A 14,139-nucleotide genomic window follows, 5' to 3' on the forward strand; every position below is an offset into this window, starting at 1 on the left:
CTGTGAGCAGGTCACGTTATATATACACACAACATCCACTGCTCGTCTTCTCACTGACATAATGTGAAAACTAAAGAGTTAGTCACAGTATGCTAGCCAAAGAGCACCTGCTCTAAAGCACTATGGTAAAGCCTTCATGCAAAAGTTTCATTTGTCTCAAAACAATAACTAACGCTCATGAAGCGATCCTTACATCATCGTTAATATTATTGGCAGACTGTGTTTTTTTTCCTTTTTTTATAATCCGAGTGTGTGATAGAAAGAATGTAACTGATTTGATTCATTCACTTCATATTAAGTAATTAAGGAACTCTCAGTAGAATTAGTCCCAACAGTTTGTATGTCGTGGGCATAAAAGCTATTACTGTATTGTAATTATTTTTCTTCTCCTGGCGCAGCTATATCTATTTATTTTTGTTGATAGGAAATGTCAGATCTAAGTTCATTGCCCACAATTAATAAATGAATTATTGTAGATTAGTGTCTTAAGCTAGATAATGCAATAAACAATCGTCACCTAAACATCTTCCCACTGAGCACATAACAAAGCCCATTACATTAATTTGCTTCCCAAATTCGGATTAACAAATCATTTAAATCACTTTACTGATACGCATGAGTGTATTTTGCAAGCAATTTGTACAGCGGTGTTTTCACATTTTACTGACGTTCGTGAAATAAGAGAAAGAGAAATAAAGGAAACTTTTTGCGGCCATGCAGCTTTTACTTGTTTAGTCTGTTTATCAGTTTCATCCGTGTAAGGGTAATTACGAGAGCATTAAGGTGCTTTGGATGTTGGACAATGAAGTGGCATGAAGTGTAAAATGTAGTAGTCACAACAACATTAACAGTTCTGTTGAACTCGCCATATTAAGCATACACATAAAAGTAGTGAATTTGGTAAGCATCTCTCACGTCAAAAGACGCAATGGAGGTACAGCAATTATATTTCGTAGTATATTATGGTTAAGTTTTTTGGGGGTGAGCCACTGCACAAATAAATAAAACGCATATACATTTTTCGTCGTATTATTTTACATTATCGTATTTTACACGATATTCAGACGAATTGCAGGAATGTTTCTGCTAAGTCTCATAACACACACACACACACACACACGCACACACACACACACTGAAATAGTTTAACATCAAGACATATAAACACTGAATAGTCCAACACAATTTTAGAGAAACCAGCTCTCTCTTACTTGTGGTAGGAAAGTCCACCCATATGTTCTAAATAAGAAAAACGTATTTGGTTTGGAATAAACTGTATGGCACTGTGAAAGTAAATGATAAGTAGCTGCAAGCAACCCTACTGTGCGTCTCATGATGCTCCTGAAAAAGTCTGTTCATAGTACACCAAAAGAGATTCTGTCCATACAGGAGCGCTTTTGTACTTCACATTTCGAGGTAGAATTACAACGAAACTTTTCAGAAGTTCTATACTCACTTTTACACCGCAGTGTAAGAAATGGTCCATTATATGGCCTACACAGCACTCCACAACATAGTTTTAGCGAACTGCTGTTGAGTAATCATTTGTACAGTCTGTAATTAACTGGTGTCGCTAGTAGCTTGCGGATTTGAAATATCAGTTTGGTCACTCCTCATCGTAGCTCCGACTTCAGTTGTGGATAGACGGGGCCATAACTCAGGTGTGCAAAGAGTTGAAAACATTCTCCTCGGCACACTCACGACGTCCGGCAGTAGCAGTATAGTCTCAGCCGGAAGTTCGTCATGCAGGCGCTCTGCTTGCCGTACCTGTCAACAGAAAAGGACGTTCCAAATACCGGTCCACGTAAAGCATCCAGTGATTTAATCGTTTAAACTATAAAATGTAACAGTACTGTGAAATAGCACTATAATTATGTCCTAATACCACCAACGTTTGTGTAAACTGCAACAGATAAAAATTGAAGAGGGTCGAGTAGGACTTGCGCACTAAGCGCTCTGTGCAAACTTAATTATGTATATAGACAACTCTCGCAGTTGATGGTTGGAGACACAACATTGTTGTTACAGGTAGTCTACGAAAACCAGTTCTTGGATGTCGGCCACTGAAGAATCGTGTAGACGATTAGTTAACCCCCTTAGTTTCAGTTATGGCCTAAAGATGACGTACTGAAGCACCGAAACTGGTAGCCATATAATATCGTAAGAACGAGTTTAAGTGTGCCATTATATTACATAAGTGAAGAGCCGAACGTCCTCAAATTTCCTATCATCCTATAGTGTTGGGTATCTTCATGGTAAATAGTTTTCTGTCTGCACTTACTCAAGAAGCGAAAATATGATTATAAGCAACCTCAATCAAAACATTTTTTTTTTAATTTTATCTGTTGGAGCTGCGATACTTCCCTCACCAGTAATGCGAGATGCACACTGTAAGATCGTAGGCTTAATTAGCTGCCCATATAAAACTATACCGAGACGCTTAGACTGCTACCTGGCAACATATAAATGGCATCGTTCTCTCGATAGTGCGTTTAAAATTAGTTGCGACTTTTGACAGTTCAGTACGGAGCGAGAGCAAGGAAGTGTAGTTGCCAATCTGTGTTGAACGTGTCAGCTGTGCAAGCTGGCCGGTCTGCAATCTTTCTCAAACGATTTTAAAGAAACTGGAAAGTAATAAACTTCAAGTCTCGCACATCTTACAGCTTCATTCGTCAGCTTCATGATAAATTACCTATTATTTCGTTAATAGTCATAGTTATTGTGATATTTCAGTATTAGCTAAACTTCTATAAGAAATTCTTGAAGTTTGCAGTGAAAAATAGGGGCTACTGAGAACTTGCGTTTGGTGTGTGTCAGGTTATATGTTGCTGATCATTAAATTTAGATAACGTATTAAATTATTCTCTAAACGTCGAAGGATATCGCTATGTGTCTACTCTGTCGAGAAAATAGAATGTACGTAAAGGGCTCTGTCACGAACGCAGCCGCCAGTGAAAAAGTATCTCATAAACAGACCGGGATATCGAATCAAGATTTTGGCAAATAATAACACGCAAAGAGAAGAGCATTTTGCCATATGATTGATAAGCGAAACTTTCACATCTACCACAGTATTCAAGCAACTACAGGTTTTTTTAAAATGAAACAGTGTAATTCTTATGGACCGTCAATAGCCTGTAAAACGAGAATTGCTGTGGGTTTCCATCAATATGAGTTAAGAATCTGCACATTTATTTTCATAATGAGAATAACTATTGATATGTCTCGCCCCCATTTGTGCAAATGGTTCAAATGGCTCTGAGCACTATGGGACTTAACAGCTATGGTCATCAGTCCCCTAGAACTTAGTACTACTTAAACCTAACTAACCTAAGGACAGCACACAACACCCAGCCATCACGAGGCAGAGAAAATCCCTGACCCCGCCGGGAATCGAACCCGGGAACCCGGGCGTGGGAAGCGAGAACGCTACCGCACGACCACGAGATGCGGGCTCGCCCCCATTTGCGAGTTTAATAACATGCTGTTTTATGATTCTGCCACAATTGTTGACAGCATTAGAATGTTAGTGAGAAGTATACCTGTAAAATCGGCTATGTTTAGCCTAAAGGAGCAGATGATTACACAGCAATAAGATACGTTACGTGTTACTCAAAACTCCACACAGTCCATGAATACATGTCTCTTCAACTACATTCTTGGTATGGCTGACAACTTGAGACCAGTCCTGTGGTGTAACACTTGCAATGACTTCTTTTGTCAGGATTTCAGCATCACTGAATGTAAATTTCTTGTTGTTTTTTGGCACATTGCTTTTCACCTAGTGACTTTCTCAGTCACATTTAAATGAACATTAAAAGGAGAAAGCCTGATTAAACTACGCTCTTTAGTTTTAGCCATTTCGAATATCTGGTAGCGTGGAAGTTTTAGTGTGTACGGTACTACAAGTTCCATTAAGGGGAGGTTTACTATCTTTTGGTTCAAAAAATCGATTTTTTTAAAATTGCATTTTTGGATCCATAAAAGTGTTTAGAATCCACTCCTGCAACGGTTTTTTCCGAATACGGAACGGAAATGTTTCTTATTCGCGGTTGAACAAAAAAAATGCACCTGCCTGAAATTGGCGTTTTTTACGCACCAATTTTTTTTCGGGGATTTCGACTTTGTAGCCGCGATAAATTATTCTATGTGTTTACCCATGACTAAAACTTATAGAGTGATCAAGGATCTTACGACGTACTACGGCTTGGCAATCCGACGGCATTCCAATTCGGTGGACCGAGCGAGGTGGCGCAGTGGTTAGCAAACTGGACTCGCATTCGGGAGGACGACGGTTCAATCCCGCGCCCGGCCATCCTGATTTAGGTTTTCCGTGATTTCCCTAAATCGCTCCAGGCAAATGCCGGGATGGCATTCCTTTGAAAGGGCACGGCCGACTTCCTTCCCCGTCCTTCCCTAATCCGATGAGACCGATGACCTCGCTGTTTGGTCTCTTCCCCCAAACAACCCAACCCTTCAATTCGGTGGAACAGATAAAGAAGGCAATTTGGGCAACGTATTTCCACAAGTTTTCGACGGATGACCACCCACAACACCAAAATTGTCCGGCTGGGGAAAATAATTGGTACAAGTGGCGCATTGCAGAGGCTATCGGACATCTGGACGAATATCAACACTACCAGCTGCTCTTCAAAGAAGTTCAAAAAGTGATTTATCCGATCTACGAGGCCGTTTCGGAGGACGAGTTATTGCACCAGTGCTTTGGAGGAAACAAAATTCATATGAATGTTTGAACGCTTCTGTTTGGAAGTTAGCCCCCAAGCATTTGCAGTCTGGTGCGAAGACTGTGGAGACTGCGACTTTCCTGGCAGTGAGCAGCTTCAACGAAGGGTATTCGGCAATTCTGAAGACCATGACAACGATGGACGTCACCCTGGGACTCTATTCGACGCAGTTCGCCAACGATTCGGACGACCACTGGATTCAAGCGGCCGAAAACAACTTGTCACCGCCCGTACGAGCGGCTCTGGATCAGCGCAAGATGGCGCAGATCGTCTCTGAGGAAGAGGAAGGACTAGTTTATGGACCCGGAATAGCAGATTGAACGTAAGTTGCATGATATTGCATTTATATGCAGTCAAAACTTCAAACGCGTTTTTACTTGAAATGACCTTTTTTTATCGCGCGGTATGGTAACTTCAAATTTACGGAACCGATTAGCATGATTCTTTGCTTCCGACGAAGCTAATTAAATTGTCTAGGAGTTGTACCACTTTTACTCCGATCCATCAACTACAAATATTTTTACTTGGTCGACGAAGTCGAAAAATCAATGAAGAAAACCCTGTCTTTTTTCAAATGGCCGCCATTTTGTTTACTATGGTCCAAATAACTAAAGCGAGGTACAGCTCCTAAAGAATCTTGTATACTTCGCTAACGTCAATTCAATTTTGATTTCAGACGAGCTGGCTGACCTGTGACACACCGCGCGTGGAGGTCTACATCGAAATTTTGTTTCGTTCCGCCTTAGCTCTCCGACATTTCCAGTCAAAAAAATTCCAGTTTGTAGAGGAAATATCATTAAAAAGTTTGACCAAATTTGGCATTGTTATCTATAATACATCCCGAGAAAAAATTCAAGGCACATGCTTTTTTCGGGCCAAAGGTAGTAACCTCCTCTTAACTTCACCTTACACAAATTAAGTTCTGCATTATCGACTCGAACATTTCTTTCTACCCAGAGAAAAACAGCCGCTTTCCTTCACCGCAATATAGGATTTTTATCCATCACAACAGAGAAGTAATGCGCACTGTGATTTACTACTGTCCAATTCGGAGGAATATTTTGCAACAGAACATTATCTTCAAAGCCGGTGAAAGTGTTCTTAGGCGACCACTTCCACTGCGAATCTCGTGCTCACTTGTGCTGCACTGTTTTTATTCGTGCAGTGCCAACACGCAACACTCGTTCCCAATACATGGTGACTGTAGAACACTTCAACGCCGGAAAATATATCTTCACAATGAGAGCTAATGGACGGAGGTGCCTCTAATGCGCGACACGTGGCACTGTTTATCCACGGCGTGGCAACAGTGGCGCTTTACCAACCGAACTGCTGGCGGCGTGGTAGGGAAAGCCGACTCGCCATTGGTGTTATCTAGGCAACGGCGTCATGTCCCCTGCGGCGATCCAAGTGACAAAAGACGCAACTAATTTTAAACGCACTATCAAATTTCTTTGTCAAAGATTTGATCAAGGATGTGATCAAATAATCGTCATATACATGTGACAAAGATCTTTAACGTGACACTGAATGGGGGTATTACACTGTCATCATAGTTTTCGTCGAAGTTCAAGATGGCTGACAACAGCAACTTGTTATTAACCGCAGCAGTTGCACAGTGGGCACATGCGGAAGAGAAGTAGGGGAAAAAGAAGGAAACGTACCTGGGTGAAGCCGTGGGTTTTACAACGACATGATAACAGCATTCGACAAAACCTGTTACATGAGCTTCTAGTGAAGGACGTCAAGTCTTACATCAGTTACTTAAGAATGGATGAGCATACATTTCTTTATGTGCTCAGCGAAGTGATCCTTCATATTACAAAGTACAATACTCACTTAAGAACTGCTATATCTGAAAAGACAGGCTCACTCCGATTCCTTGCTGCATGAGAGAGTTAGGTTAGGTCAGGTCTTCAATCTTCTTAATCTATTTTTGTATTCAGGGTGCCTCGCGTTGTAAAGCGCCTCATCAGCTTCATACATCTTTATCTAACAGTACACACCAATTGTATTTACTGGCAATGTTTATAAAAACACTACAGATGACAGAACGCTGCAGCGATGCCAGCACTCCACGTTGTAACATGTCACATTGCAGTGAACAGAAGACAAGCGACTTCTTTGATCAAATCTACAGCGGGGTCCTAGATTTGATCAAATATTTGACGAGATTTGCGAAAGTTCCCTATTATACCATCAAATTTCTTTGACAAAGATATTTGAAAAGCTATTAGACAAAGAAATTTGATGGTGTAAAACCGGCCGTAGGAACGGGCAAGCGGTACCGTTAGAAATCGTCAGAGGCGCCAAGTAGGGAGAGAGACGACTCACTGGTTGAGGCGGCTGACGACGCCGGCGAGCGCCATGTCCCCCTCGTGCGGGCGGCGGCGCACCGTCGCCTCGAACACGGCGTCGCCCGGGCTGGTGCGCAGCGTCACCAGCACGTCCACCGGGGCGGCGTGCGCGCCGTCTGCGCCGTCCAGCTGCGACTTCCTGCAACACACGGCGCTTCACAGCGTGCGCTTCAGCAAGCAGTAAAGTCGTCGGCACGCGGGTCGAGGCAGCTAACGTCGACGTGTACGCAGATGGGATATCCAACGTCAGGTGACACAACGCCGTCAGCACACGCCACGATCAGGTTAAGGTGCTATTGCACTTTCAGCGCTCTCCAGCGGCAGTTATCGGCTTTATTTGTCTCGTAAACAACACCATTTGTTCACAAAAACGGACGCGCGTAGAATTCCTACTTTAGCTCTATTAAAACGCACATTCCCCTTCTTGAACATATACTAGTCATGCTGTTCCGTCTGTGAGTTACATAAATAAAAACTTATATCTGTGAACGTATAAAAAGAGAAAAATGAAAGATACATGTCCACTCAATCTGCCCAATCAGACCCGAACTTTTTCTGGAGGACGGAAAATTTCTTTTACGTGGTAATGCTTTTAGTTGATTTTCTAATGATTTTAGATGCAAGATTCAAGCTTTTTACAATGTTGACTGGAATTCTCTTTAAAATTCCCATGGTGGCAGGTGAAAAATGCAGGGAGCTAAAGGCTTTTTACATTTTGTACAGTAACCAGATGGTAATTATAAGAGTCAAGAGGGTAAACTGGAAGTAGTGGTTGAGAAAGGAGTGAGACAGAGTTGTAGCGTATCCTCCATTTTATTCAATCTGTATATTGAGCAAGCAGTAAAGAAAACAAAAGAAGATTTGGAGTAGGAATTAAAGTCCGTGGAGAAGAAATAAAAGCTTTGAGGCGTGCCACTGACATTGTAATTCTGTCAGAGACAGTAAAAGATTCCGAAGAAATCTGAACGGAATGGACAATGCCTTGAAAGGTGGATACAAGATGAACATCAACAAAACCGAATCGAGAATAATGGAATGTAGTCAAATAAACCAAGTGAAGCTGACGGAATGAGATTAGGAAGTAAGATACTTAAAGTAGTAAATGTCTTTTGCTGTTTGGAGAGAAAAATAACTGATGCTCGTCGAAGTAGAGAGGATATAGAATGTAGACTGGCTATGGCAAGGAAAGCCTTACTGAACAAGAGAAATTCGTTAACATCGAGTATAGATTTAAGTGTCAGGAAGTCGTTTCTGAAAGTATTTGTATGGAGTGTAGCCATGTATGGAAGTGAAACATGGAGGATAACCAGTTTGGACAAGAAGAGAATAGAAGCTTTCGAAATGTGGTGCTACAGAAGAATGCTGAAGATTAGATGGGTAGATCACATAACTAATGAGAAGGTATTGAATAGAATTGGGGAGAAGAGGAGTTTGTGGCACAACTTGACAAGAAGAAGGGACCGGTTGGTAGGACATGTTCTGAGGCATCAAGGGATCACAAATTTAGCATTGGAGGGCAGCGTGGAAGATAAAAATCGTAGAGGGAAACGAAGAGACGAATACACCAAGCAGATTCAGAAGGATGTAGGTTGCAGTAGGTATTCGGAGATGAAGAGGCTTGCACAGCATAAAGTAGCATGGAGAGCTGCATCAAACCAGTGTCTGGACTGAAGACCACAAAATCGTGCAAGATTCATACAAATATATGCACCCGTTTTCAAAACGTACTTTGTACACTTTGATTACAACAACAGTCGAGATCGGATAACATTTGGATTAAAATTTTCGGCTCATGTTAAAGCTATCCTCAGATTTTCTGGTCCACCTATGGCTAGTGCTGGCGGTACGATCGCGGTATCACGTGAAGAGCCAAGGAGCCGCCAGCACCAACTACGGGCGGCCTAAAAAACCTGAGGATAGCTTTAACATGAGCCGAAAATGGTAATCCAAATGTTATTGCGATCTCGACTGTTGTTGTAATCAAAGTTAGCACCAGATCGCTGCACTCCACAGACAACTTTGTCTAAATTTATGATACTTTGCACACTTGGCTTCATTTTATGGACTAGAAAAATAATTACGAAATATTCGCTACTGTAATAAATAGTAAAATAACGTTGAATAATTAGCATGCAAAATGACAGTAACAATATTCAGTTATACAGTGGAATGTAGCGAAACAAACACGTCCATGTATTCTGGAGGCCACGAGCTGTTTGTGCACTGTCACACTGACCTGCTGATATCTTCATAATGATGCCAAACAGTTGGCAGCTGTTGCACTTAATGAAAAGGTTGAACATTCAAACATGTGTAGCTCAGGTTCTCATTAGGAAAAAATATTTCTGTTGCAGCTAAGACACAGCGAAAGTTAATGTCACAGGGTCTAGAAGGGTTAACAAACCGTACCTATATAACAATTTTTAGTGTTTTCGTGGAGAATTTATCCTATATTTTCTACTGTTTGGTTTGAGCTCCTTAGCTCATCATGTATGTATACAATTTATGCCATTTCCTTCTGAAGAAGATATCCTTAGCGGTACCGAAACCTGGTCAAGGTTTTATAGTAAACTTACGCAACCGGTTGGCTGTATATTTCATAAATTGAAATTTATTTACGGTTGCTGCTGTCAGCCGTGTTTAAAATTGCAAGCTTATAAAAATTCATCACATCGAACAAACTCTCTCCTGACAGAGAGCGCACTTACGCTAACATAACGTCAAATATAAAGGGCATTATTTCTCTTTATTTCACAGGATATTTCCCACAACCTTTTAGAAAACGCGAAGGTGGAAAAAAATTGTGTTCATCATGGCGCGAACCCTCTACCAACTCTGCCTCCGTTCAGTAACGTGGTGCATCAACCAACTATACTGTAACTCCTCTTCCAAAAGACGAAAACCGAATTTCGGACACCGTTTTTGCTGTCGTGTTTACACGTTAAGGTCAGAAGCGGATTTGATAGTTCAGTTAAATGTGGCGTCTGGGAAACAGCTGAGCCAGTTTCTGATTCAGTCAACACAGTCGTTATTTCTCTTCACTTAAATATTACAGGTAGGCAGCTTCACGCTCAGTCTCATATTTCTGCTTCTCCTTCAGTGCATAATAAATACATATTAACCGAATATTCTGAAAAACAAGACGTAACTTGACAACCCAAGTACGTTTCAAAATCGGTTGCATTTACATGGGAGCGAAAATCGATTGGGGACATGGAAAACCTGCGACTAGAAGCAGATTTCCAGAATAGGTTTTAAAGTGTCCACATGACTACCCAAAAGTGGTATTGGGAGATCGGTTTACGAAAACCAGTTTTGGGAGCCCCAGGTAAACCGAGTGCCTGTGACTTTGATTCTGCTGGCCTCGTATTTAATGTTAAGGTCTTCTAAAGGCTTCAATCACGGAAATATTATTAACTGACGTTTAACTATAACAAGTTATAATAATAATGACAGGTTCTCCTGAATCTTCACTGGGTCGTTGCCTTAAAACGTATTACTCTCAAACATGCGACTTCTAACGCAAATAACGAAACACGAGAACTCTTTAACCATCAATATGACGTTTTCTGTCATTTTATTGTAACAAATCGTAGCAGTTCCGTTTGTTCTCGAGACATTCAATGTACTGGTGCTTAGAAACAGTATACATTCATAGGACGTAAAATATAATATAAAAACCACGAATATGGGCTTCTTCTGACAAGGTGACATACGTACTTGTCCTCACCGATTTGATTCATACAACCAGTGTGTGTAGAGCATGGCTAGGACTTCAGCTTACGTAAAGAGGAAGGCGCAACTCTGAACTGTTTTCGAGAAAATCGAGTCTGGAAGTTTCAGGCATCCAGATATATACTACTGTGTGTCAGCTAATAGATAATGAATCCGTAGCGAAGTGATTAAGTGCTTGGTTTCAGAAGCACAAAGTCTGTGGATCGAATTTCGCTGATGGTGCTTTTTTAATTTTTTTAAATTCCCACTTAACTCTAACAATAGATTTATTATGACGTTCCAAATTATGAATATTTATTAGCGTAATATTTATTCTGAAAAAACAGGAAAACAAAACATTTTGTAAGGACTCTGGAAATAAAAAGAATGCACGACCATTATGAATCAAATCAGTAGTCTTTCTTACTAACGTTACTGTGCCTACATTTGTGACACGTATGGAGCACTGCGCGAATCAGGATGATAATGATCGTAGAAACGTGTAAAACAGTAATTATTGTGGCATACAGCACGCGTAATGAATCCCGAGTTTTTGCACGAGCATGGTTTTTTCGATGTTTCTATTGGGAAACAAACTTGGTTTACGTTTATAAACGGTTCTCGGACCGAACATTGGTGCAAACAACTGCAATTTTCATGCATTCTTGTCTTGAAGCTATCTCTCTGTCGTTCTCGATGAAGTACGAGCAATTTTGTACTCTCTTTACGATGTTTTTCATCCGCCTGTAAAAATAAACGTCGCAGGGATGACCAAAGGAGTAAATTTTGGAAGAATTACTTTAATACTGCACTTTGGCAGGCCCCCTCTATCTCGAAAAATTTCACCTTCAAAACCAGGTTTGTTTGCCCTCTCCACGAATCGAGCAGAAGGAGAAATTTTCCTTCTCTCATGTACTTAGACGTCAATTAGAAATTCCCTGTACAGTGCTGTTGCGAGTTTGCTGGGCTTTGTACCTGCGTGCGTACTCATCAGCTGGTTTTTGCACCCTTGGTCTAAATGAGCCTGTGGTCTCTTGCAAGCAAACGAAAACCTTTGGTAGTAATTTTCCAATAATTTTCCAGTGTACAAATGTGTCGTTCTATGCATATCCTTTCCCTGCACAACAAACTTCTTTGTTCCGCGGTCGGCGAGAGTTCGGTCGTAAGTCGATTGGTATTGGTATCCTAGAACAAACATTCACAAATTAGTATCGTATGGTCTGCATGAACAGTATTGCTATTGATGTAAATGAATCAGGTACTTTTATGTGTAATACTTGTCTGATCGTTGTTAGTAACAAAATTCTTGTCGTATTCTGGTATGAGGGCTCGAGTCTGCATTCTGAAATTTGCTGCAGTAAAGCGCTTTCCCTCTCGGATACAAACCTGGCGGTTTTTCCCTGGCGAATCCGATGTCTCCGTTTGAAGAGCACGACACACGAGTCATAAGCTCGAAAATTTAAATCAGGGAATTCTCCAGCAGCAGCAAGAGCCCCTTGCTGTAGGTATCTCGTCGTCACCTGCTGATTACATTCTCGAGTTTCTATGAAACGACCATACGTCCACCGATCAGTTGGTTTTAGTTGTTCATGCCTCTTCCACCTTGTTTTATATGTTTTGGAGAAGGAGCTGTTCACTGTACGCAAATGCCAATTGAAGTCGTACTTTTGAAACTTCACTGTAAAGCGATTCGGCTTCATATTCAGGTTCCCGTTCTTTTGCTGTCGAAGTACCAGACACATCAATACATTTACTCGTAAAATCAGAAGTCTCGGAGTATAGACGTGTAACTATCTCGGAGGCTAACATATGAATGAAGTACTCTTCGAGTTTGTAAACGCTGTTCCCTTTCTAACTCCCTGGTGGGTCAAAACCAACTGCAAGATAACCGGAAAAATTGGTTCATACGGTGAGTGGTATTCACCCGTACCTACACCGGGAAAATTGGCTCATGGTTTGATGCAATGTACCTGCAGGAATGCGGTTATAATGAGAATCTACTCCCAAACCGTTCAAGAAAAACACGAATTTTCAAGTTGAAGATAATAAGCAAGAGCGAGATTCAATCCACAGTTCTGTATCTTATGGAACTAAGCGCTTACTCGGTCGCCTGTGGACTCCTCGGCTGCCGGCGATCTCCAATTAGCGTATATCTCTGCCTAAAACTTCCAAACTCGATTCTCTGCAAAATGGTTGAGAGTTTCACCCTCCGTTTTACATACACACACCAAAAAAAGTTTTGCATCACCCCGGTTCCCAGTACTCCTGAAGACAGACATTGACTGTGGATATTGTATCACAGACACAGTCCCTTTGACTGTTCAGATATGTCACTAAACCTCCCAAAGATGTAAACAACCATGCATGAGCAGCGCCAATTAGACGGAAGGGGTCCGACAGCCGATCAGTTCCAGTCATTCCACCCGGAAGGAGGTACACGCCTCGTGTTGTCTGTAGTTCTACCATGACAAGACGCTCCATACCGCGGTTCGATAGCGTCCGCATTGTTACTTTGTGCCAGGAAGGGCTCTCAACAAGGGAATTGTCCAGGAGCCTCGGAATGAACCAAAGCGATGTTGTTCGGAAACGCAGGAGATACAGAGAGACAGGAGTTGTCGATGACATGCCACGCTGCCGCGCGGTCTGAGGCTCCTTGTCACGGTCCGTGTGGCTCCCCCCGTTGGAGGTTCGAGTCCTCTCTCGGGCATGGGTGTGTGTGTTGTCCATAGCGTAAGTTAGTTTAAGTTAGATTAAGTAGTATGTAGGCTTAGGGACCCATGACCTTAGCAGTTTGGTCCCATAAGACCTTACCACAATTTTTTTACCAAACTCGCTCAGGCCGCCCAAGGGCTACTACTGCAATGGATGACCGCTACCTACGGATTGTGGCTCGGAGAACCCCTGACAGTAGCGCCACCATGTTGAATAATGCTTTTCGTGCAGCAACAGGACGTCGTGTTACGACTCAAACTGTGCGCAATACGCTGCATGATGCACAATTTCACTCCCGACGTTCATGGCGAGGTCTATCTTTGCAACCACGACACCATGCAGCGCGGTACAGATGGGCCCAAGAACATGTCGAATGGACCGCTCAGGATTGGCATCACGTTCTCTTCACCGATCAGTGTCGCATATGCCTTCAACCACACAATCGTCGGAGGGGTGTTTGGAGGCAACCCGGTCAGGCTCAACGCCTTAAACACACTGTCCAGCGAGTGCAGCAAAATGCTGTTTTGGGGTGGCAATTTGTGGGGCCGACATACGCCGCTGGTGGTCATGGAAGGCGCCGTAACGGCTGTACGATACGTGAAGGCCATCCT

General features: G+C 42.1%; 1 protein-coding gene across 8 annotated transcripts in view; it reads right to left on the minus strand.

Annotated features, from left to right (window-relative positions):
• Positions 1 to 714: 714 nt before the first annotated feature.
• The window catches only part of LOC126237173 (uncharacterized), a 753,602-nt gene continuing 740,177 nt past the window's right edge, over positions 715 to 14,139 (minus strand). For 5 of the 8 annotated variants that reach the window (XM_049947036.1, XM_049947037.1, XM_049947038.1 and 2 more), the window contains 2 exons: positions 7,080 to 7,241; positions 715 to 1,767 (listed from right to left, as the gene is read on the minus strand). In XM_049947036.1, the coding sequence (XP_049802993.1) occupies positions 1,698 to 1,767; positions 7,080 to 7,241 (232 nt within the window). In that variant the 3' untranslated portion in view covers positions 715 to 1,697. The remainder of the gene's footprint in view (positions 1,768 to 7,079; positions 7,242 to 14,139) is intronic. The other 3 variants (XM_049947042.1, XM_049947040.1, XM_049947041.1) reach the window with 1 other exon arrangement.

The sequence above is a fragment of the Schistocerca nitens genome, chromosome 2 (genome assembly GCF_023898315.1).
Source record: "Schistocerca nitens isolate TAMUIC-IGC-003100 chromosome 2, iqSchNite1.1, whole genome shotgun sequence".
Classification (NCBI taxonomy): Eukaryota; Metazoa; Arthropoda; class Insecta; order Orthoptera; family Acrididae; genus Schistocerca; species Schistocerca nitens.